The 27,738-nt window shown below is 34.3% G+C and overlaps 1 protein-coding gene across 1 annotated transcript in view; it reads left to right on the top strand.

Moving 5' to 3' along the window:
- The window catches only part of LOC150098086 (LIM/homeobox protein Lhx9-like), a 100,480-nt gene extending 78,760 nt beyond the window's left edge, over positions 1-21,720 (top strand). The window contains exons 3-4 of the mRNA XM_090406244.1: positions 15,127-15,371; positions 21,001-21,720. Coding sequence (XP_090262370.1) covers positions 15,127-15,371; positions 21,001-21,348 — 593 coding nt within the window. The 3' untranslated portion in view covers positions 21,349-21,720. The remainder of the gene's footprint in view (positions 1-15,126; positions 15,372-21,000) is intronic.
- The last annotated feature ends 6,018 nt before the right edge of the window (positions 21,721-27,738 follow it).

The following is a 27,738-nucleotide window of genomic DNA, read 5'->3' on the forward strand; positions in this document are numbered from 1 at the left end:
CTAGCCGTCCAAAAACTGGACTGAGCGAAATTAACATCCACAAAGTGCGTGATTTCATCAAAGAAAACCCGAAATCGTCCGTGAGATTGATTGAAGATGAATTGGGGATTCCAAAGTCAACTGTGCACAACATTTTAACCGAGAATTTGGGTTTCGTAAATTGAATTCGCGATTTGTACACCACAAGTTGACCGACAACCAAAAAAGTATCGAATTTAACACTGCAAGGACCTCATTAAAACCGCTCGTAAGTACTCAAACTTCCTTTAAAAGATTGTTATTGGTGACAAAATGTAGTGCTTTGAGTATGAGCCCGAAACAAAGCGCCAGAGTGCCGAGTGGAGACCACCAGAAGAGGGGCATCCGAAAAAAAGTCGCTTGGAGAAGTCAAAAGTAAAGACAATGTTGATTTGTTTCTACGATTTCAAGGGATCCACAAAGAATTCCTTCCGCCTGTCAATAGTGAGTTCCATCTCGAAGTTTTAAAGCGATTGATAGCGAAAATTCGTCACGTACGGCATGAATATCGTGACGACCGACTGTTCGTCAAAACACACTCACTCTTGGCCCAATAACTCGGCTTCTAATGAAACAAATGTCATAAACAGTTGACGCAACACTAATGAAGGTTGCCGCTTTCGATACAACAGGTATCGAAAGCGGCAACAGGTGGCGCTACTAGTTTCTTCTATTTTCGAAAAGTTCGGTTTCTTTTTGGATAAAGGGTGTATTTGGACATTTTAAGGTTTAGACAGTCCGTTGTATTCCATAGGTTCTTTTTTTTTTACAGGAATTATTCTTGTATCTTCTAGAAAAAAAAACAACAACTACGAATTGCCACACGTCTGTTTAACCCTTGTTTGTTTATTCTCTAACAAGTTTGTTCTGCGATTGTTCAATATTGTACTGAACTACGAGAGGTACGATATCATTAAAGGAGTAGAGCTTACATAGCGCTTCTACAAACAATGCTAACGCTCCGTAATCTATGAAGACAAAGGATTTATTCTGGTATTTAGAGATTACACGAAACTCTCATGAAACCTTTCAGTTCAAGATTAGAAAACCCTTGTTCACAGCATATCACAATGATCTTTTATTATACAGTTATGTAACAAAGAGACTAAGCTTGAAAAATCTTTATAAACATTGAAATTAAATTTATTCTGTAATTCTTAATGATTTAAAAATCCTGGACCTATTCATTGTCGTGTAATCGTAAAACGAAGGTATTGGAGCTAAGACTTTTATTATCACCTAATGTCGTCTCCTTAGTTATATCATCTAATCAATCTACAAATGAAACTTGTCTTTTTAAATGCATCTTAATAAGTTTAGTCAGTTATACTAATGTCTTATGTAGCTTGTACCTTACCCATTCAAATCCGAAATTAACAAACTCTATTCAATGATTTAAAAATAAGGAATAATTTAAAATAAAATAAAAAAAGTAAAAAAATGTTTTCGCTTGGTGCCAAAGTAAATTTTGTTTGACAAGAAACTATATTTGGATTTGTTATCCTTGAATAAAGGATAAAAACAATAATATAATTTCGTATCAAATGAATAAGTTTAATTTATTTGTTTGATTCGTACGTGATTTATATGTTAAAGTCCAGGACATTCGTCGAAGTTCATTTCATATTAAATAAGAGATTATTGATCTAATGGGGAACAGGAAATTCTTGTTCCCCATTTATTATTATATCACACCTCCAGGGAGTCCAAAGACTCATTGAGGGAGGACATCAACTCTACAACTCCTCGTCTCACTACTCCACCAACCTTCATCATCTAACACCAACGCCATCTACCACCGACTACCACCACTAGTGCTTTTACAGACAATCACAAACATCCATGCCCACGGCGGGATTCGAACCCGCAGCCTTTTGGCTGGAGAGTGGATACGCTAACCACTCGGACAACCAGGCCATTTAACATTTCAAATTTTATGAGAATTAAAAATAAATAGTGATGAATGATACACTGCGTTGTAAATAGTATTCTAACACTCCACTTTTTTTCGGTTTTTGCATATTATTGACAGACTATAGACACCTGAAATATGAAAGAAAGAAAATACTCGCTAAACTGTTCACAGTACGTGAAATGGAACATAGTTTAGACCAGCGATTTTCGAGTTGAAAATCGCTGGTCTAAACTTCGCGGCGCACCAACGATTTTCGTTGGTGCGCCGCGAGAGGTCTTCAGGTATGCCGCGAGATTTGTGAAAACAAATTAATTGAAAGAAATAATGTCGTAATTTGCGCATTTATTCCCAAGAAGGATAAGTAATTACTATTATTAATATCTTCTGTATGTAAATCAATCAAAATTATGCCTATTTTTTGCCAGATCGTCAAAATATTAAAAGAATATATTTTTAGTATGCCGCAGAATTTTAATATAATTAGTCTAGGTGTGCCATATTATGAAAAAGGTTGAAAATCACTGGTTTAGACTGATAAATGTTATCAATATGATGCCTGATCATTCAATCATTCTGTGCAAATAACGTGCAAATTAGCCATCAGAGATAAAGTCTGACTGGCGCTATTTAAAATATGGAAACACGGTGGTGAAAAGCAGGAAGGTCATATAAACTGATAAAAAGGCTACGAGAATGTTGAAAAAGGTGTATCATCCTCCCGTCTGCATCAGTAGATTCTGTCAACACAAATGCAGGGCAACCATAACGACATACGAGTTTGTTTGTGAAAGCAGTGAACTTCATAACCCCGCTTTAAGTGAAGGATTGGATAGGATTTCTGCTATAGTTTGTGGCCGAATATTACCCGAAACATTCTCAGCTTCGACTTGCATTGGGTATGGAAGATGCCTGAGAACATTATTTTCTACATTACATTGTCCCACCTGTAAAAACACGAAGGCAATAGTGTTATGACATAAGGATCATGGCATCTTTCATGAGGGATGAGGGCTAGACCATTACGTTACATTACACTTCAATGCAGGAATTGGTTGTGATTTGTTGAGCCAAAATACGTTTGTTCATTTATCATCATTTAGTAGAAAATGCACTCAGGACAGAGGGATCTATAATGAAAACCAATGCTGAGCCAGCAATGTGCACTGAGGCTTGAAAACAAAAAGGTTTGAAACAATACAAGTGCCTTATAATTTTTGCAACTTAACGTATGCATGAATGCCCACAAGAATTGATTAGAATTTGCTACACTTAAAAACTCTGCCTCAAATATATTAATCTTAGCTAATATTCCATTTTTTTATTATCTATTATATGTTATCTAAGTAAGGGTAGAACGATGCTTCTACATTGCATTTCCAACCAAACATAATGTTTTTCAAGCGTTAAAAATCATCTACAATCTAAAGACTTTCACAAACACCCATGTTGCAGTGAGATTAGGAAATCCATGGCTAGTCAATAGTAACAGAGAGTCTACTTGGTGACCATCGAAGCCACGATACTGACCGCCTTCCCCTCAGATGCACTCAGGAGTAGAGCTACGAGCGCATCGCTAGGAATGCTCCTGAGAATGCACGTTTGCTAATAAAAATGTTTTATTAGCAGCGATACTTGACTTTCTTAAATTCGTATTCAGTTGTATTACTAATGATAAATTAATAGCACTGGCAATGCGATAAATTCTGCTAAATTGCAAATCGTAAAACTTCTACGAACGATATTCTTACCACAACGTTGTTTTTCTCCCCCTGTGAAATAGCAAGTTAAAAAAAATAGCAGGCTGTGGAAAATGTCTTATTGCAATGGATGGTGGAAATCGTCAGTGCTAGTTACGGAGTTCTAAAGATATGTGCAAGGTTAGAAAAGTAAAGCACATTTCTGAGTAAGATAGCGTGTTAGTTGGAGTTTGGCATGGGTTCAATTCACAACTTTTTTTTTTTTGATAATTACAGTGATCACATATTTCGAAGTTTTAATATTACATTTCTCTTTATATACTGTTTGGCAACTTGCCAAAGTGAAACGTAATATCTAAATGTATTGTTCGAGTGAAACGAAGTAGTTTTATAGGTTGCTAGAACTGGACAACCGGTTTCCTACAAGAAAAAACATGAAAAGAGAAAAAAAAATGAAAAAAATGGAAGACAAAAAATAATAAACGAAAACTTCGCCTTGCATCCCTTCTTGTGCAGGTGCATTTGATATTATAATTCGAAGAGTTGAACTGAGTTCATATCAAAACCTTTTTTTACACACTCCTTGTTTCTCTAATACAAAATGACAAAAAAGATTTTTCCACATTCTTCGCAATTATTCATTATAATAAAAAAAACAAGCTTCTACTCGATTGTATAATGATTATTTGACTTCAGATATTTACCAGTTCTTCACTGACATTCTCAGATGTGTCACTAAGGGATTTTCTCTCCCTATTAGCACAGTGATTCAGCGGAACAATTCATCGCGTGTGTGTGTGTGTGTATTTTCACTCTCTGACTCACCATTTTTGTTGACTCTTGGTTTCTCCGTTGACGTAAGTCACTTTTTTTCATTACATAAATACCTTCCTTATTTACATCTTACCTTTACGCTAATCTAATATATCGCTACAAACAGAGTAAAATTCGTCTACAGCAAGTTTGAGCTTTTTAATGAGGCAGACTATAAAAAAAAAATCAGTAAATAGAACGATAAAAATCAAGATCGGCTACATGGAAAACCGTTTGCTTTATTTCCAAGTTAAGAGGAAAACTAAAGTTAGTGCTCAAGGTTGGCAATGAAAACAAACCTTTCATTTCTTGGATGATTTTGAACTCTAAATTTTTTTCCCGTTTTTAAGGTCATGCACTCATGTCGATTTACATCACAGATTTCTAACCAACTGATATTTTGCGTTTTCCTTATCTAGGATTGGTTTCATATTTTTCTCGTAAAAAAGCAAGGAAAAATGTAATATTTTAGTTGATCTCTAATTTAGATATATGAATTACCAAATTTATTTTATTAAAAATATTAAACTATAACAGTTAGATGTTCCCGTAAGTTTATTTATCTGATTTCTAGTAAATTAAATTTAAAAGTGTAAAACTATTGTGCGAAGAAAGAAACTGTTCAGATTGAATTAATAAAATGTAGATTCTTGAATTGTGATTTTTTTTTTCATTTTTATCGAAAATTAGTTTTGAAAGATATGAAAATCTTTATCAAATAGGGTCAAATCTAACAATAGTTTTTAATGACGAACCGGAGTAAATTGTTCATAATAAAATAATAAGATTTTACTAGAAAAATGCTCAAATTAATATTTAACAAAACTGGAATCCTATTAGCAGACGTGATTATCCTTAAATTTTTGTATGTATATAACACATACGATCAACCGAGGATTGTTATCTTTAAAAAAAGTGCGATGATTTTCAACTGCAACCCTGAACTCCGTTAAATACCATAAATCGGTTATTGTATGAAGTCAAAATAATTCAGCTAAGATATAAATATCATGAACATTCGATCTCATTATAAGCAGTCATTGCTTCGGATAATTTCACGAGTAAATAAATTACCTTTTGCCTTAATTTCAAATAGATAAGGAATATTTATACTTTATTGAAGGGCAGCACAACAGATTAGTATCTTCAAAGCAGCGGAACATTTTACCGTTTCTCAAAGGCCGACTTTCGTCTGTCTGATGCCGAGCTGATATGTTGTAGGTGATTGCGGTCAAGATTTAGAGAAGTAGGATGAATGAAGAATTTGTATGTTTAGTAATATTTAAATGTGAGATTTAAATAGTTTATATTGATAAGAATATTGTTCTTATCACAATAATAAAAACGATTTAATTGTAAGAAAGGAACAGAATTAAGAAAAAAAAAAACAATTCTAGTACCGGTTTCTCATTAAAGACTTCCTACTGACAAGACGAAGGAAGAAATGCCAGATCTAAGTTAAGGAGATTCTGGAATGCAGACGTCCACTGCGCTAAAATATTCAAATTAGCTGTGAGTGGATTACTTTATCTACAGATAAATGAGGTTGAAGCTTTCATACCTGCTGTGATACGATGCTTATCTTTACTGGGAAGAGTGCATATCTGGGATGGCGAAGGTTAACATGCATTTTAATAAAACACCTGCTGGGGATGAAATCTGATCCATCAGCAGTAGCACTACCAACTATGGAAACAGAATTATGATGTGAAACATACTTGTTAGAATTTGGTTGGTTGTTAGGAATTATGGCCGAAGCAGCTAAGGTAAGAGACCAATATTATATCTGTTAATCATGCAGTTAACAGACATAATAGAGTTATGTTCCTCTGGCTGGTTTGTGTATTTTGCTTTCAGTGTTTTGACCTGTTTTCAGGGATAAAAAAAGAAACTTGAATTTCAGGAACGAAACTGTATGAGACCGTATAAATTTTGGTGCTGCTAACAAGATCAAATAATAATTAACAGCAATAGCCTTTTGTACATACATCTTTTAATATTTTCTCGTAGCTGTAATTTTTGTTTTCGGTCATCCATTTCAAATGTAACTCGTTATCCCGCAATTTCAAACGCCTTTGAGAACACAATTAAATCATGCATGATTCATGTGCATTGTGTCATTAACGTCTGTGTTCTCTACAGTTTATTTAATTAATAGAAAAGAAAATAATTTTTTGAGAATAACGCTTCCCTCTAGCTATGAGACTACCTAACCCACCTTTAGCTTAAAGTTCCGTGTAAATGTCCATTGACTTCTACACAAAAAACTTGATAATGGTTTCCGTAGTCATGATTTTGCTGTTGTAAATCTGATTATACCGATTAGAACACAGTTCTACAGAGAGTCATATAATGGGAAAACCATAATCAATCATAGAAACTCGATAAGAGAGAGAGAGAGAGAGGGTGAAATGTTTTCAAATATGAGGCGAGAGCCACAACTATAAGTTATAAAATTTTAGACGAGTTTTAGAAAAACACGGAAATAGTTTGCATATTATATATTGATATATGTAACTGAATTAATAGTATGGAGAAAGAAAAAGTGCCATTGGACCGACCGAGCCGTTTAAAAGAGCATCGAGAGCTGACTAAGAGGAAGGTGTCATTACATACTATGAGGAAGATTTGTAATGGATGGAGACTCTGTTTTCGGCAGCTGAAGTTAGGGTGTGATAAAATAGTTTAGCTGTTACACAGCACGCTGTGGCAGGATCGAGTTTGTTTGATTTTTTTTTTATGTTGTTTATATCCCAGATGGCCGCAATTAGTATTCTGTTTCTTTCATGATGAAAAACGCACTAGTGATACATATTTTTCTTTGAATGAGCTTGTCAGACAAGAAAATAGATTAAACTCGTTTCAGATATGTTGCCACAGATCACAATATGTACTGAAGTATAATTTTTCCGGTAGCTTTTTGTGCAGATAATGTATTGTATTAATTTGCTTACTTTCACTGAAATTTGAAATATTGTTTTCAAGTCCCATTTCGTCTCATATTCCCTTTCATGTTAAGATTAATGGCCCTACCAGCCAAGTAGCTGTTGCGACTTCTTAGAAATCTGACATTGCTTCTGATAATGGCCAGCCTGATTGGTCGAGTTGTTAGCATACTCGCTCTCCAACCAACTTGGTTGCGGGTTCGAATCTCGTTGTGTGCATGGAGTTTGTGAATGTCTTACTTTGTGTACTACTATAACTGAAGATTCAAAAGCGATCGACTCGAACACTTCTCCTTCTACAAAAATATTTATTTCCTTTACAGCAAATTGTAAACTTACATTCCAGTGGACAGGTTGTGCTACCAGAGCACGCTAAGAAAATCTTCTCATGCAGAAAGGAGCAGTTAGTTTAAATAAATCCCTTCATCCCACTGATTTACTCTATTTTCCTTTCAGAGATAGGTTTACTTCACATAAATGAAATTTTTATACTTATTTCCATGGCAGCTATTTATTAGAATGGACAAATAGAATGTCCTCACATTCCTCTAAACTGTTAAGACACGCATGAGGTATTCTCCATTCAAACTTCATCTCTAGACTCACAGAATAAACGTATGTTCAGTTTAATCCTTTATCCAAGTTTGAGCAAACAAAGTTTGCTCCTGAGAGTATCTTCAGGACTGGGGTAAGGTAGTACAACACCGGGAAACTCGTTGCAAAGGTGGAGCAAGCTTACATCACTCCTATCTCAGTATCTCCTATAATGCAAAACATATCTCCTTGCGGATTTGTTATGCATTAAGGGAAGGGCCACTACCCAGACTAGTTTCGACCTTTATTGAGGTCTCTTCAGTGGAAGCCAGGCCCAGATGTGGATATACCAGGCAGAAGCAATAGCAAGGTCATCTCTACCTATAGGAGTTGCCAAAAGGTGTGCCACTTTTTTAATAAATTACTCTGGATTTAGAGAAAGATGTTGAAAGTTTATTTTTCACTTGGTCAGACTATAATAAATTTAGTTTAATCCTTTATCCAAGTGTGAGCAAACAAAGTTTGCGCCTGAAAGTATCTTCAGGACTGGAGTAAGGTAGTACAACACCGGGAAAATATAGAGTGAATAACTAGAATCTCCATAAAGGAATGCCGGCTCAATGAATACATTTAATAAATTATATTTTTTCGCTATGTATTGCCCAACATAGTGCCGTGTTAGTACAAATATTAGAAATATTAGCCCTCCTTTCTAGGTCTCATTTTTTCTTATATTCAAACTATAGAAAGAAATATTAAGCAATCACGTCTTCAAAAAAAAAAAAAAAAAGAAAGAAAAAAGAAAGAAAAAAAGAAGGAAAAGAAGAAAAGAAAATTAAAGAAAGAAAATGAAAATGAAAAAAAAAAGCATGCTGTTGGAAAATATCGTCGCCTAGTGCCTATTTTGCCGTCAATTGGCCGAGTGGATAATGTCTCTGTTGCACAACCAACAGCAGGAGTTAGAATCCCACCGTGGTATGGATGTCTGTACAAATTGTTGGGTAATAGATGAATATCATCACCTGGTGTGACACAATCACCATTCTAGTTATAGGAGGCCTAAACGTGGCTTGAAAATATTCCATAATTTGTCTCCAGAGGAAAAGATTTCTAGATTATCTTGATCTACGCACGGTGTATTATACATATATCTAAAACCTTTCTTGAGAGAGATTCACTTAAAAATAATGTTAAGCGAAGTCACTTACTTGCGTGTATGGCGATATTTGTTGTTTCATGCTTCATGTATACATATGCAAGCATAATGTCACGTCAAGTCTTAGTCCCTAAATTGAAAGCACTGTCTTGTGTTATATACAGAATGAAATATTAAAACATTACGGCCACAAAATAACTCACTCCGTCTTAGAAGGTAAAAGAATAATACTCTTCTTTTTAATTCAGACCTTTACAAGATTCCTATCCTCGGGGTTAGCCGAGTGGCTATGCGTTTCGCAACCATATGCCAGGGAAAGGAGTGTCCTGGGTTCGATTCCCGTCGCTGACGTGAAGAGCTTAAGGATCTTTCTCGGACATAGCCAAGTTAGCGATCTTGGGCGTCGATAGCAGCGTTTTTCTCCCCAGTTTATCTGGGGTTTTTCCTCCCCCAAGCAGGCAAACCGGCCCCGTGAACACACGCATCTTCAGACATAGGGCACACCGGGAGGCATACGGCTAACCACCTTATCCTCGGAACAGGTACGGTTTAGAAGGGCTAAAGATAGCCCAGTAACAGGCCACTTCCCCCCCCCCTTCTTGTATTGCACTGTGTTATCGTCGCATTATAAAACAACAGCTTTTACTAATATTCAGTTATAAACCTTCCCCCCCCCCCACAATACTCTTTCTCTCTCTCAACGTAGAGAAATTTTGTTATGATCCTTAAAACCACTGGAACTGGACTGATAAATATTATTATGAATCCATTTACAAATTCGCCTTTCGTAATGAAACATTCATACTGAATGTTTCATCACAAACATTCAGAAACACGATGTTAGAAACGCTTAAATCTGTTTTTCTGCATCATTTTTAAAACTTATTCTTTATTTTCTTTTCTTTAGGGATAATATTTTCTTTATGATATGTAGTATCGATTAGGATAATTCTTTGTCAAACATTGCTCTGTTATTATCACTCTTTTTTCTGTTGAGATACTTTGTTGCATTTTTTATATGAATTCCACCTACGAAATATATAAACCGATAGTACACGTATTAATATTAGTACAGTAGGCGGGCCAACGATTAAATAGGTGGCAAGGAACCTTTATAAGAGTTTTTTTTCATCTGAGGATAAGTTAGCTGGTCTTACAGAGTTGGAAGGTTCCTTCCCCCCTCCCCACACACACACCCAGAAACTCGGGTTTTTTTATCCCACTAAACAAGCAAGCAGGCCAGAGACTACATACAACTTATAAGCGTAATACGTGGGTCTCCATAGCTTTAGCTACCTTGTGCCAATAAATTCCTAACTACAGCTGCTTTGGCCGTAATTCCGAACAACTAGAACCACCTGAGCTGCCTGTTAGATAATCAGGAAATCCTGCTCTAAAGACCAAACAAACGTGGAACTCTTTCAAGTCACTTCAGCCTTGCTAAAGTGTAATGAAACTCATATACCACCCTTTACGAACACTTGTACCCATGGTAGAATTCGAATCCATAGCTCAATGGATTGGAATATCACCAGTTTACAGTCAGCATACCGTATACCAAATCATTGAGTATGCGGTCTCCTCATTAAAATTTCAATTTCACTTTACATTTGATGCAGATTGAGCATACGTTTTTCTTATCAAGATACCTACAACCTAATACTATGCTAGCATATGCCTTACGTGATTTGTTCTCTGCTGTTTAGTATCTTTTCTTTCGTGTATTGGCTTTTAAATTTACTTCACCACAATCAGATGTTACGTAAATGTTTAGTATTATTTAAGAGACCAGTTATTAACACATGTAAACAGATGAAGAGCGGGTGACCTTTAACCTTGTTTACACTTTTGCATTAATAAGTGAATGAAAGACTTAAATCAACAGATTACACCCTGCTTTCTTCTTTATAATGTAAATTATTACTCATTAATAATTGATTTAACAGCCGACAATCAATAGAAACGATAGTTACTTAAATATTTTAACTACCCCTTATTCCTTAGTACCCGATGAAGCAAAAATAGTCAACTCCTGTCTTTAAAATGAACAAAGACTCCATTATGACTGTCTAAAACTAGTTTCTGGTCAGTGTATAAATAGGCGTGATAATATTTCAATACCCTGTTTGTAATCTCAGTAGTTGAATGTCCCTGAATACTGGTAATTCAATCGAAGTTATTATAAAGCCTTTGTTAGGTAAATGGAGTTTGTCTTAAAGGTTTGAACACATTTTTGCTGTAACAATTCTAATGAAGCAGAAATCTGTGTTAATGAGGTGCCCTGAGAAAATTAATTACATAAAGTAATTGCTACATTGTAACTTTTCTCAAGGTTAAAGCATGTTATATTTTAAAACCGTATAAGTGAAACATGAAACAAAATTTCCTTCAATTTTTGAAATCAGAAACCTTGAGTTATCAACAGGCATCATCCACGCAACCTTATCAGAAAGCGCGTCCCAAATAGGTGTAATTATTAATTATTGAATATAAATTAATTTAAGATTTGATATTATTAAATAACAGTAAACTATGAACTATTGTTATTTAAATTGGTTTCGAATTAAATTAATTTAAATTTAATTTATTTCGGAACTGAAAATATCGATATGTTTGAGATTGAAATCAAATATTAATTTTGAAATGTCTCACGTAGCGAACGAAAATAACGAATAGTATAAAAAGCAGCAGAGACTTCTGTAGTTACAACACCTGCCTTTTATAACATCGCTAACATGAGGTTTTTTTTTTCAAAAAAGAGAAAAAAAATTATTTTAAAACTGGAATAAATTGCCAAATTTAAAATTTTTCAGCCTGTTTCGTTCGTGTTATATTTTATAATAAGATGAATGTCTTGATTTCTTGTAAAGTTTAATATAACATATTAAACTTTACAAGAAATCATATTCTTGTTTCATCCATTACCCAAGTGTAAGTACTGCAAAGCATATATATATATATATATATATTTTATTATGATCAATTAAATCAACAAACGAGATTTTTATTCTATCCTATTATTTTATGAAACTGAGTGCATTTCTGACTATTATTTTCAACAGTCATTTGAAAATTGTTGAACTTCTTTTCCTAAAAAAAGGTATTTGGATATTTTTATACCAGTCAAATTGTGAGTACAGTTTAAATATTATAATTGGACTATTTCAATTCAATTTCTTCTTTTTTAATAAGCAATTTCGAGGAAAATGCAGAATCTTTTCCGTAGAAAGTGATCTTCTCTAAATGTCTTTTTTTATATAAAATGGTATTTTTTCATTATTATTTTTTTTTTCGTTTAATAATCTTACTTTACATTTTAGAGCGTGTATTTATTAAATGAATTCCTCTAAACTTAGTTGTTTTTTTCTGCTTATTATTATTTTTCTTTTAAATATTGAAATTACTATACTTATTTTCCTTGATGTTGCTTTTGCTTTTATAAAGCAATAAGTAGCTCAAACCATGAGATGTATCTGAAGAGTATATCTAGTCCATTTGATTTTTGAAGCCACAAGCCACACCGGAGCCCACTTTGAAGTGGTTTATGGCTTAGTTGCAACAGCTTTCCGGTAGACTGTGGCGTAGGATTTATGACATAAACGCAGTATTCAGTTTAACACTTTCCTATCCCTTTCTCTGTCAATTTGTGTGGTGTGCCTGGTTATTTTCCAGTTTTTTCCATCTCTTTTCCATCTTTTAATGACGCTGATCACAATTGAGCTTTAATATGACTAATATGCTAGTAAGTGACCTTTGAAAGCTTTCCGTCTTTTATATGTGTGTGTGTGTGTGTGTGTGTGTGTGTGTGTGTGTGTGTGTGTGTGTGTGTGTGTGTGTGTGTGTGTGTGTGTGTGTGTGTGTGTGTGTGTGTGTGTGTGTGGAAAGATTTTTACCTTGGGTATAATATATGTTAAAGATACCAAGCTGTTTTAATTATAAACCTGGTTTTTTACTCCATTTCCCAAGTAAGCAAACAGACAGGTCAGTCAAATTTGCGCCTGAAAGTGTTGCAAGTATAGCTGACCCTGCACGTAGTGCAAGTCAAGGCAGCTAGCTGGTAAAGGAAGAATAAGCTCGGAAATGGAGTAAAAAACCAGGTTTATATTTAAAATAGCTTGGTATCTTTAACATATATTATACCCAAGGTAAAAATCTTTCTACATCTATCTCTCATCCTGAGATTTTTATTTAATAAGGTCAAAGCACCTTATGGTAACTTGTTTTCGTAAAATATTTATAAGCTCTGTATTTACTTAAAACTTAGTATTTCTTAGCCTGGCTCCCACTGATGAGACCTCGATAGAGGTCGGAACTGGTGGGGCTGGCTTTGAGAGGCTCTGCTTGAGGATAGATTTTTGCCTGTCCCTGAGTAGGGCCACCGCTGAGATTATGGTTCTGACTGGTGGTGGGGTGGGGTGAGCCTGCCACTGGGTAGAGCCAACGCTGAGAAGTTCTTCTCGGTGACGGGGTGAGCCTGTCACTGAGTGTAACAACGCTGAGTTGGACGGTGTTTCGGCCACTATGGAGTGGTCTAGGGATCGTCCTAATTTTTAGAGAGGTCTTTACTTAAAATACACCTCAATAAAGGTCAAAACCGGTCTGGATAGTGGCCCCTTGCCTTTAATACATAGCATCATACATCTCCTCCAGGAGATGTGCTTTGCATTAAAGGTAAATATTAAGAATAGTGATCAGAGCTTATTCTTCCTTTACCACGAATTGCCTTGGCTTGCACTACGTGCAGGATCAGCTAGACTTGCAACACTTGCAGGCGCAAATTTGACTGAAGTAAAAATCCAGGTTTATATTTAAAATAGCTTGGTATCTTTAACTTGGTATGTGTGTAAATATATATATATATATATATATATATATATATATATATATATATATATATATATACTGTTGTATGTGTTAAGTATGTGTGTAAATTTAAGTATGTGTGTAAATATATATATATATATATTTACACACATACTTAAATTTACTTAATAAATATCAAGAAATTAACTTCTTCAAAATTACAGCCCATTTTCGTTATCAACACTAAAATTTTTTACACTTGAGAGTCTTTTCTATTTTTTTTTTTTTTAATATCAGATCCAAGAATAGTTTTTGGTATATTATGATTTTATCGCAGTTGCTTTAGACGTTAACTCTCCCCTGCTGTGTTCTCAACCAGGTACTAATTTCCTATCCCGTAGAGAGAAAGAGAGAGAGAAACGGAAATGTCTGCAACTTTGCCAGCCAGCCATAACTGGGAATATAACAGCGTTATATGTAATGATCTGTAATTTTTTTTCATATTTCACCTTGGTTTAAAACTGCTGATGGTAACAGACTTTCTCTCTCTCTCTTTCTCTCTCTTATTGTAGACAGCGCACTTCCGCTTCACCTCTATGTCGCCTTACGCCTTAAACAATTTTATGTTCTGCTCAATCGTAGTTTATTAACCAGTAATAACCAAGAAGGGCTAACCAAAAGAATAAAGTGATTCACATCATCTAAATCCCCACTATTATATATATTTATATATATATATATATATATATATTTTTTTTTTTAAACTGGTCTGTGAAATATCAGATTATAAATGAAAGTAATAAGTCTTTTTAAGTAATAAGTAGCTCCATATATCTAGTCCATTTGATTTTTAAATCCATAAGCCACACCAGAGCCCACTTTGAAGTGGTTTATGGCTTGGTTACAACAGCTTTCCGGGTAGACTAAGGCGTAGGATTTATGACATAAACAGTATTCAGTTTAACACTCTCCTATCCCTTTCTGTCAATTTGTGTGGTGTGCCTAGTTATTTTCCATTTTTTTTCATCTCTTTTCCATCTTTTAATGACCCGGATCACAATTGATCTCTGATATGATTAATATGCGAGTGCGTGAGGACATTTCTTTGAAAGATTTCCGTCATTATTTGGTACTATATAGCACTACAATTATAGGATGTGCAACACTTCTGTCAAATAAAAATAACTATATTTAAAAAAAAACAAAGAACTATATCTACTAACAGATTGTTATTGATAACCGCAGGTCTCCCGGTGCTCGATCCCTCTGGATGCAGTCTTCACATTCCTCAGATGGAAGGTGGGACACCAAATCAGAATGCCCACGGCACTCATTCCAACAGTCAATCTCGTACGAAGCGCATGAGAACCTCATTCAAACACCACCAGCTTCGGACAATGAAGTCATATTTTGCCATCAATCAGAATCCCGATGCCAAAGACTTGAAACAGCTAGCTCAAAAGACAGGTCTATCGAAACGGGTATTACAGGTGAGTTGAGCTAGATTGAGACAAATGGTTTTGCTTAATCTTTATATAGTGACAGTTTTTGAAGACATTGATAACTGTACTGAATAATAATAAATTTTAAAATAAAAGAAATTAGTCAAAAATTTTAGTCAATTAGTGAGTTATTTTATAAATGTACTCTGCGTATTTATAAACATTAATTTATAAAAATGGAGCGATGTCATGGCAACTAATAATTAATGGCAGCTCATGCTGTATTCTTAAGTAACAACGCTGTGTTCTTCAGACCGAATTTTTCAGTACATGAGTTAGATAATTTATTTATTTATTATCTTTTCTTTTAAGTAATTCAGAGAGTGACCCTACATATTACATATATAACCGCAAACAATTCAACAGGTTTATTATTCGAAATGATTATGGTAAGGATATTCTGAAAATCTTAATGAAGACGAATTAACTTTATGCATGGATACAAACATTTTATTTCTGGGCAGATATTTTCAGCTAATTATAATGCAGATTTTCCGAATTAGAATCTAAACCTACCAATCTTTCTAAAGAGTGAATATAATTCCATAACAAAAAAGCTCCTAACTTCGTAATGTTGTACAATAAGTCTCACTGAGGGTAATCGAATAGAGATTTCATCGCTTATGTGAAATTGCTACTATTTGGCAAAAAGCTTTCTACCCTTTCAGGGATCCTAAAGCATTCTGTGTAAGAGCAACTTGTACTGACAGGGAAAGCTTGCGAGATTTGTCCATTTTACAAATCTTTGGGCATCTTTTCATGAAACAGGAAGTGAATGTTGTCTTTCTGGATGGATAGAAAAATTCTATCCCAGGCTGAAATTCTCATACTGCTTTGTTTACATCCCTTCCATAAGCAGGTCTAGTATTGCACTATGAAGGTCAGTGATTGGTTTCTCAAAGTAAAATATGGTTTTGTTTTTATCGTGAAGGTTTCCACACTATTTGCACCTATTTGGATGACAATTTTTAGAAGGGAGATTGGTTTAACAAATCAAGTTGCTCAAAAAAGGCACAGTACATGAGAAATGCTAGGAAATTAGCTTAGTTTATTCGTCATATACCCAATATCTGTTAAAATAGATGTTGAATACCTGGCTCGTTTCACCTGTTGACTCGCTCCAGTCACATAGCAACATAAAATAAAATAAAAAGAAAGAAAGGAAAACGAATATTCAGCTGACTACATTTATGAACTTGTCATTTAGGCTTCGAACCATTTTGTTCTTAGATAGGGACTCCTTACTTCTATACAAATAGTGTTTCTTTGGGAATAATGGCAATCCAGTCACAATCCTCTACCGAATGGTTGCATGCTAATCTTAGATAGGAAATGTGTGGACTAAGAATTAGAAATCTGGAAACCGTGCTCTATAGGCAAAACAGAGATTAAACCAATTTAGGCCTCCCATAAGCAGGGTGCCGGATCGCTATCCATTCTACCAACCAGGACAACTAGCATGAAAAAAAAAACTTATTACAGTGATTCTTTATCGTCTTCACAACGAAACAAGATCGCTCACCAGTATATGCCATGTTTGGTATACTCCAAACTCATACTTCCCACAGAATTACTGCATATTTAATTTATAACAATAATGCAGCCAGTCCACAAAACAGCTTATCTTCTAAAAATGTATAATATTAGAATGATATGCAAATTAACGAAGTGAATCCTTTCCTGTTTCATATACGCTAACGATTCTAATGAAGCTCATAGCATTCTCGTGACAACAGCTAACATAAAAAAGAATATAATGGTTCTCTTGAGAATTTCCTGGTTAAATTTCTTCGAAACGTTTGCAACAAATGACCCACTTTATATTAATAAAGTTAAATTGTCTTAAAGACTATTCAATTCTTAAATGAATTTTACAGTCTTTCTAGTTAGCATTTTCTCTGGTCAAGAATCGTGTCAGTGATAATAGAAATAATAATGATGCATAGCTTTGTAAATCCTTACAGTGAAATTAGATTTAAAATGAGTTTCTGGAAACAACGAAAATTTTAACTGCCTTTACTCCTACTTTTATAATCCTGTGCACAATTATATACTGACTCGTACTATTATGTATTCTTTCTGGGGATCATCAGTCCACTTTATACAGTCAGCAGGTCCAACAACAAAGCAAAAATACCCTTACAGACTGTTTGTTGCGTCACTTTTCCCGCTTTATAACTACACCCATATTTAGAAAACAGCCCATCAGACTTTCCAAACTCCAGACGTTTCTATCGTTGTTTTCAGTTGGTTACTTCACTACCCGACACAAACACCGATTCAAATTACATTCCTCCATATGGCCAGTCGCCCACTCGGGTCTTTGAACCAACCTGCTAGAAATGAAAATTCCACTCACATAGCATTTTTATACGAATATTAAATAAACATTTAAGATTTTTATTATTATAAGTTATTGCTCACAGTTTATTTAAATACATTTTAATGAACGTAAGATACCGCTTCATAAATCATATATATTTTATAACGGGCACGTCGAGATATTTTGTGAATTATTTTTGAAGCATACTTCAACTGTAAAATAAAATTCGTCTTCAAATCTAGAAAATGGAATTATTTTCTTTTGAAAACGGCCAACATGGTTCCTGCTATGGGCGTGTAGATAATATGAATGTGGTTTATTGATGCAGCATTTATTTTATTTATTTATTTTTAATGACGTGAGCAGCATACAATTGGTGATCCAAACAATACAAGATAATAATCCAGATGACCATCATAACAGGCGATCACTACCACAGAATGCTTCCGTCTTCGAAAATGCTACCTACATCAGAAGCGAGATGTTGTCAACAGCGCAGATTAAAGTGCAGAGAACTAGTTTTTAATTTGACATTAAAAGCGTGTCCACCACCCATCAGACAACTAACCCGGAAGCTTTACTAGCGGCGAATTGTTCTCCCGATTACCTCGTTCCAATGTGGCCTGAGGGTAACTGCAGAGTCTGGAAGAGATTTCTAATAGGATTACTGGCATGTGGAAAGTAAATATGTACTCCCATAAAAGCAGAGTCAATGTCTTCATTGTTTCATTCAACAATACGATAATACTATAGATATTTAAGTAAATTTTATACGAATCAGTGGCTAATTAAAAGTAACTCGCCAATCCTTGAAAAGATCGCATAATTTCTTGACGACAGCTGAGAGTAGAGAACTGAAGTCTCTAGTTGCAAACTGCAGCTCAGATAATTATTTCTCAACTTCGTTATACGTCTAAGCTGAGAAATATCCGATGTAGAAGTTAAATACACTGATTTCCTTTTTGTTAATGATCCAATAGATCATCCCTCGGTAAGAATTTTGTTGTTTTTCTTATGACAGATCATTTATAATAGCTTTTCAGATAAATGTTTATTTTTTAATGTGAATCTCACCCAAGGAAGGTTGTAAACCTACAGTATACATATACATATGAAGGCTAGATAATACTGTTTCTTTAGATGCCAAACGTAAAATTTTCGATCTACTTCAGGAGTCCAATAATCAGGATGGTGGTGATGATGGTCTCGCACAGGCGATGAAAACCATTTTCCATCTGAAGACATTCACAAATATCCACACCCACAGAAATACGAAACCATAGCCTCTCAGGTAGCTTATTTTCTCTGCTATCAAACCAGAAGATTTATTAGTTAGTCGTAGAATAGAGAGTTTTTCCTTTAGGTTTCTCTTGTTTTTCTTCTAAAATACAACCCATCCAACATGCATTCCAGAGACCCAATACCTTCATTTTATAGCAGTAGTTGCTTGTGTTTAATTTAAAACAACCCAGTCTTTTTATGGTAGTATGTTTAATTTCTGGATGCCTTAAAATGAGATAACTTGGAAATGAAAACTTCAGATTTGATACAACTGATCTCCCAAATCCTCTCCTTGATGTCCAATCAGACTGCCACCAGATGCAGCCTAGGACAGAAACAGATGGAGAAACCTAGTAATGGCAGCATTAAACCTAAATGGTCCATTTACCTGTTAATAAGTTATTGACCTTTGGATGGTATATATCGGTGTCCTTGGAGTCGTTTCATCATGTATTAGAACATGATACAGCTTAAAGAGTCTGGTCATTGTACCTTAACAGAATGATTGGGAAATAATTCCTTAAGAAGGAAAGATCATAAAGGAAGACGATATCAAAGTGGTATGCAAACTATTTCAAAAGAATGTTCCCTTTTTAAGGTTACCATAAATGCACTATTCGTTCAAATTGCATTTAGATATACAATTTGAATTTCAGATACCAAAATTGCAGAATTTTGGTATCTGACTGAAATTTGGTAATTGACGATACCATTTAGGCTAAATCAAGCTTACCAACAGTCAGCAGTTCACAGCTGGCATTATACGAACTGCAGGCATAAATATTCAATTCCTAAGAGACTAAGATATATAGTGTTATATGAGTGTTATCGTTTAACAGTGAAATAGCAAATTTAAACTTCTTGATAAAACGTTTTTTTAAAGCGTTTCGGCTACAATTTACAATCATACTATATATGATCTATTAGGAATCATATGTACCGTGAAAGTAATATCGCAAATAACAAACAGGTGATAATTTTCTAAAGTATTATTGTTATAATGAGATAAATATTCGTTCGATTCATGGTAATTTTGTGCTCAACACATTGTTCTATTTAGTATCTTGTCTTCAAGAACGCAAAGAGAACACAAACTATTCTCGAATGAGAACATTATTTTGAACTTCAGGTATGAGAACAAACGAACTAATATCTTCTAATGATTCTGAAAAACTCGGCTCTCCATCCAGTGGGTTTTGAGTTCGAATCCAGACATGGACATGGATGTTTGTAAAAGCCTATTCTAAATGAGCTTCAGCGACTTTATAAGGCTTGCCGTCAAAGCAAAAAATAAAAAAATAAAAACTACTCTTGGATGAACCTTTCATGATTATCAGATTATATTGAGTTTGTTGAATATTATTAAGTACTGAGCCATGTATTGTGCCGGTTGAGCGTGTATTTCTCCGGCAGTTTTTCTATTTTTCGACATGGGAGAGGATATGCTAATTTTCTGGGAGTAAATAAAAATTGAGCCTTGTACATGACATAATATGGAAACGACATAACTAGCATAACTAGTACTCAGTAGTAATGCTGTAAAAAAGTTCCGGAGAGTAAGAGTGACAGCTAATAAATCCCAGTTCTCCATCCAACGAATAAACTTGATTCGATTCAGTCTACAAGCATGATTAATGATTGTATAATAATTCGTGTGCCACCTTAGTAATAAATGGTTACAAGAAGTTCTTCAAAAAATACGATTTAAAGATACCCACTGAGGGTATGCTGAAATCGTAATAGAATCGCTTGCCCTACTATTAGATTACAAACCGTACAAATGTTACTTAGCGAAAGCAATATGAGTTATCATTAAAGTAACCTTTAAATTAACTGTGTTAACTGTAATGCTTATCGAAATATAATTAAATAAAGAGAATTGACATTTTAGACACCAATTCTATAATCTCTAAAATCAAATTCATAATATATTATATTTTATATATATATATATATATTGTGAAAATATGTAAAATTATTATAATCAAAGATTTGCAATTCGTACTTATGTAGGTGTGGTTTCAGAATGCACGAGCCAAGTGGCGCCGCAACAATCTTAAACAACAGGAACAACATCCCCAACCAACGCAGCAACAGCAGCAACAACAACAACAGCACAGCCTGAATGTAGGAAGTCCTGGAGCCACAAGTTCCTTCTCCGAGCCCAGTCCCGTCGCAACCTGTGGAATTGGACCTGAATCGACAGTGGGTTCTGTCGCGCCTCATCCTGCTGTGTCCATGACGCCATTAGAATACGATACCGGTGCCACCATAACTTCGTTAGTGTCTCACCACGTTACTGGTTCGGGCCCGGGAAGCAGTGAGCCCCTTCCGTTGACTTCATTCCAAGAACTTTTTTAGCCGCGAGACAGTGTTACCGTCTGCTCATGCATGCTGACTGACTGATTGACTAAATTACTGTCGACTGCCATAAACGTTGTAACTTTAGTGATTCCAATAATTTAAACACAGTCTTCTTGCACGGTTCCCACATCCTTATGAGAGGGTAAGAAACATTGCCACGACTCACGCGCGCCCTCGTGAGCACCAGTCACTTTGTCGTCCTTCAGTTAATATCTCTGGGTCGGATTCGAAATTCAACGCTCAGTGAAACAGCAATCAGTAACAGTGTTGACGTTCGGTTAAGCAATGTAGCTTAACTAGATTCATCTACATGTATTGTGACATGATGCCAAATCAGTAATTTAAATCAATAAATTCAAATAAAAGTAATTCTGTTGGCTGTCTTTTTATTGCAGCTGCAAACCACAAACACGATTCGAACAATAGCATGCTTAAGAAAGCCTTAGCGATGATTATATGGATAAACAAAGAAGAATTTCTAGTTCAACATTAGCATAATATTATTTTATGAGCTGAGTAATTTAAGAAATAAAAAATTACTAAATATTAACCTACACATTTCAGAACAAAATAATATTGCTGTTGCAATATTATTTAGGATCACCGTTTTTTAATATATCGATCTCATGGTTTCGCTTTTCTTGAATAAACCAGATATTAGCAAGAGAAAACGAATGGCTGTCTAACGAGTCAGTTTGTATTGATAAGCATTAAGATGTTGTACAGACAACGATTCCGACGTCATTCTTTAATGATTTTTCAATTTCCTCTGGACCTTTTAGACCCATGTCCATCTGCTGAACTGTCGCAACGCTCTCTTATCCCTCCACCGTATTGCTTGTCCAATTAAAAAAAAAAAAAACATTAAAATTTCTGATAAATGTGTTTACATTTGTAACTTGTTTGATTACTACTACGCCAAGAATACAATACCATATAATGAACTCATAAGAAAAGGCAATAACTGGACTGGTTTTTTGTTGGACCCTTTTAATTTCCATGAGTTTTAAAATACGCGTATGTTGCAGGTTTGTGCTTCGAATGTAAACCAAAATGGTATTTTAGGTTATTTTGTGTAGACGAAACATTTTCTTAGTAACTGTTACCTCCCTCCTTTTTCACCTTATCATGGAGTATCATATTTTCCCGAACTACTTCCATCCCATCTCCCCTTTCACAGTGTCACATTGCTTAATCTATATTGCAGTTTGGTTATCAACGCTTGTCTATTTGAATAGATCGCTACTTAGAAGAATAAGTGCAACCAATCCAGATAGACAGATGTTGAAAACAAAAATTGCAATCAGCAGAATGCAAAAATCGAAAATAATACTTTGAGCTAATGACATCTTCCTGATGTCATTAAATTTGTTTTAATACTCAAATAAGAATCCTTTTTTTATGCCGGGTTGCAACAACTAAACGATTGCGTTGTTTATTTTATTTTTCTCGAAAGCGAAGTTTCGATACAAGGATCGCCACAAATGACTTAATGACTTTTTTTTAAACAAACGAACAGTCACATCATATTATTGTCTTGATTACTTAAGTTTAACACAAGGAAATGGATTTTATCCAGAACGAAAAAGTCACATCTAAGATGGTAAGTTCACTTAAGCAGATTGGAATCATCCTGGCATAAAACACATGCTTTGGAAGTACACGTTTGAAAAACCGAGTTTCCAGAAAGGGGGGGGGGGGAGGCTTGCCGCTAATATGAGACCGGCTAATTAATCTTCAGATGTAAATCCTTATTGTAAATCCTTATAAAGGTTCTTCGTGTGTCCTGGACGAGATTTAAATCCAGGTTTTCTTCAACCAAAAGTTTATCGTCGACCACCTAGCTACGGAGTGACTTGAAAAAGATCCATGCCTGCTTGTTATTTTTGCGTAAAGTACATGGATTATTTATCCCTCAACCTCTTTCCAGTACTTAAAGAACTTTACATTTCGTGAGCGGTATTCATTAAAAAAATCAATTAACAAACTCAAATGACACAATATTTGAAAAGAAAGTTATTGGTAGATGCTAATTACTTCTATTATAAATGTTCTTAATTGCAACTAAATCTTAGGAATGAAAAATCAGTGTCTTCATAGCGCAGTCCCACGGACCGTAACATTTACTTGTCGATTTTAAGACATGAGTTCGCATCCCATTGAAGTGCTGCAAAATGTTTATAAGGTTTTGGTTCCTCTGGTGAGGAGGTAGTAGAATGTTTTTTTTTTTTTTTTTGCCCCACAGCATCGTTTTTTTATTCCCGCAAAACTATCAAACTAACCAGAGAACATGCAATAAACAAACAAAAGGCACTGATTCATAGTCTTAAAAAATTCATCTAAATCGAACCAAGTTATGTCCTTTCGGTTTCATCAGTTATTTATATAAAAATAACAGGTTAAGCCAAATTATTGATGATTTTAAAAAGTTGTATATCGGTTAAATCAAATTCAGTTAAATTCAGATGATTTACTTAGTGTAAATGAGTTAAACAGGATTGCAATAATTCGTGTTGTCCTACTTAAAATCCAGATACAATGCATTGTTTGCTGACGGCAAGCGTTGTAAGTTTACTGCCATTAGCAACACTATTTATTCGAAAGTTTTTCATCTTTAATCAATAATATCACCCTTACTATTGTGTGCGACATCGATTAATTTTTTGAACGAATTTTTTTTTAAAAAAGGGTAAATAACTTTCCTTATAAAAATAATCTCCAAAAATGTAGTTCATTTTGGGAGTATACTTCAGAGAGATAAAAAAATGTTCAAACCGTTTTGATATATAAGTCTAAGCACTGGACCTTTTGGACATTTTAAGATTTCCTAACACGATTAAAAACAACATCATAAATTTCTGCTGCATAGTTCAAAGACGTCTGAGAACAGTTTTGAAGAATATTTAAAAGTAGACTGCATTATGTATCGCGCTCATTACTAGGCCAAGGTTGTTTTACTTTTCTGCACTAATCATAAGAAATAAAGCTTATTTCCTGAACACCGAAAACGATATGTGAGAGGGAAAACAAATTGAATTCCAATGCAAGCCTTTGAAAAGCTCTTTTAATTAACACTTCACTACCGCATTTGCATCTAAAAATAACTGAAAATGAACCAGATCAAAAAAAGTAGTTTCCTTCAGAGAGAAGTTTCATTTCTTTATACAGTCTTAACGTTTCCCCTATATTTCCCATATGGTGAGGGAAACACAGTAATTGTCTAGTTTGGATGGGCAGCAAAAACTACTATGAAGAGGAGGATTATGAAGATAACGATACATAAAAAAAAAAGAATAAGAAGGAATCAATAAAATAAATAAACAAAGGTAGAATAAGATTGGTGGTGCACTGATTTCCAGTAATATTAATCCGAAATCTGAGCAATAATGAACCAATTTATCTTATAATAGGATGTGTTCATGACAATATCACTAACGTTACATAATTAGGAAACTCTAAGAACAATCCTGATTTTTTCCACTTCAAATCACTTTAGTCCTACAACAAGCAAGGTGGGATTTATTACCAGGTATGAGTAATCTTATACCTGCTAATAAAAATAATCTACTGCCTAAACCTAACGAATAAATAAATATAGAAAAGCTTTTCCAAAGCTTTTCTGTATCTATTTTTTTGTTAGGTTTATTTTTAATTATTTCTTTTGATAGTCTTTTATCTTTCATTCCTAGTATGTCTTTCCTGTTTTTCTTTCAATGTTATTTTATTATTTATTAGGTTTATTCAGTTCGTTTCTTATTTCTTGATTTCGTATTTCATAAACAATAACCAATCACGTTTAGTTTTCACCATTTGGAAATAGATACGATTTAAATATACTTTAAAATTTTCTGCATCTTATCTCTTTTTACAGACAGATCAGTACATATTCGTATTACTTCTGAACAAACTAGGAAGAAGTGTTTGAAATAAAACTAATTCTACTCAATGCGAGGGAAAATTGCTCATAAAACAAAGCAACAACAACAACACATGAAAACTGTCTGTGAAAGCGTTTATACGACCCTATAGAATTTTGTGGATCCAAGTGGAAAATAGTTTTGCTATTTAGATAAAGAAAAAAACAGTTGCCTAAGTTGGATGCCTAAAGTTATTTGCCAAAGTAATTAAGATCCTGAAGGGAGTATATAATGTCTATAAATTGGGTGTATCCTCAGGCCGGTTTGCATGTCTATGTAGGATGAAAAACTCTTAATTTCAATTAAATTTAATTAATTAAATTTAATTGAAAAGTGAGCCCACTGTGCAATGCAAGAGCTCTAGAAAATGGCGACGGAGACTATCATGTTAGAAATTGGAAATTGAAAAAGAAATACATCACACTAGCAATACATTACATTATAATCCTAGGAATAACAACTATGTATATACTTTAGGTGGATGGATATTCTGATAAAGGGATTAAACATCCCAAAATGTAAAATTTCAACTCCTTGTAGAGTAAAGGAGAATTAAGAATAGTGAATATCGAAAATGCACTCTCCTTTTTATAGCAAAACAACTAGGTGTAACCACAGGAAGGAATTATAGAAGGTGTTAATTCATTAATTGGAGATCATTTTCAGTTTTAAAACAACGCTATTTTATCTTAGAACTCCTGAATCGAAATTATCAATACAAAAGTCCTCGCAACTGTTACACATCAGATTAACATTAATCAGATGTTATTTCTATTTTCATTGCCTGCCCTTCCAGAGAATTATAACACCATTCAATATCTCATTATAATGATATTAGGAGTGAATAGCATGAAATCACGTACATTCAAGAAATAAATGCAACAAGTCATACGGTTTTTTCTTAATCTGTGTTATGTGTATAACATGTATTCATAAAATAACTCGAAGCAGAGATTAAATAAAAAAAAGGTTGAATTTTGCAACAGCACATCACATCATTGGAATATGAAAAGGATATAAAAAACGTAGTCAAAGGAAATATCCAAGACACTCTTGATATTGTTTATGTTTATTTTATTCTTTCTTTATTTATTTTCCTTTATCATCCCGAAGCAAGACATTAATGAAGGTTAGCATTAAAGAAATCGTATTTGTAGTCCGGAACTCATTTTAATTGGCAAATAGGATTAGCATCAAAGTGTTTCTGATTAATTTGGAATCACAGTATTCTTCAAAACGAATGCCACATTATCAGGACTGAAACTTTCTCATTCATTTTCAGAATAAAATTACGCCGAAGACAAACTTTGTATCTTCTTCTGCATATGAGCTTTCTAAGCTCAATAGGTATTGACGATGCCCTTTGGTTGGAATGAACCTGGATTCAAATTCTGTTTAAGATGTAAAGAACCTTTATAACGATTTTTTTTTCTTTTGAGGATGAGTTAGCCAATTTCATACGGAGCCGAAAGGACTTTTTACCTCCCGAAAACTCAGGTTTGTCATCCCGAAAATAAAGGAAAAAAGGCCAAAGAACACATGCGATTAGTAGACACAATATACTGGCTGTAGCCTTTGTTACTTAGGCCATAATAAATAATAACAACCACAACAACGGCAACACATGTTGGAAATGTATCGCAAAGTAACACGATATTTTGATAATCAAAACATCAGCGTAATTACTTAGTAAAGGAAATCGTCTGAGACATAGTATCTTTCGCATCCAAGAAGTGCCCCCTCATTAGAAATAATTTATTTCAACAGAACGCTATGCGATACCATACGTTGATATTACCGACTTCATCACACCCATTAAAAGATTTCTGATGTTAAAACATACGGAATCAATGAAACTTATTAAACTGGAGAGAAGACACGAATAATTAATATGAACTAGTATTACTTTAAAGAGGTCATATTTCGTTCATTGTCTCAATAAGCATCGCAAAACCACCACGATGCAGCAGGCAGTTCAAAAACAAGTTTTTTTTATATGTTTAGTTCTATATTCAACTACTCCACGAGAGTGTGGGGTCATTATATTTTTGTTAAGATTAAGGTGATATGGAAGTGCCTCACAAGATAATTTGAAAAGACGTTCATATACTACTATACTGAAATAATTATTGGTTTACTTCATTTTTAGAATAAATCATACATTATAGGACAAACAGATAACCCCTTAGAATCGACTGAACATCTGTATGCTGTCGATGACACGGGAAAAACGAACATTGAGAGAGAGGTAATATCATAGAATGATATATCGGTAAGCTATCTGTCCGCAATATTGGTAAAAAGACTGCATCATCCAAAATCAACTGTAAGTAACATTTTCAACAGATGAAAATACAAGAGCGAAACCTCAGCCAAGAAATTCACATGAAAACCAAGAAAGACAACATAAAGAAGCCAACGAGTACTCAGAAGAGTGGTAGTAGAGAAACCTTAAGATAAATTCTGAAAC

The sequence above is a fragment of the Typopeltis vanoorti genome, chromosome 16 (genome assembly GCF_054136105.1).
Source record: "Typopeltis vanoorti isolate ZY-2024b chromosome 16, IOZ_Tvanoo_1.0, whole genome shotgun sequence".
Classification (NCBI taxonomy): domain Eukaryota; kingdom Metazoa; phylum Arthropoda; class Arachnida; order Uropygi; family Thelyphonidae; genus Typopeltis; species Typopeltis vanoorti.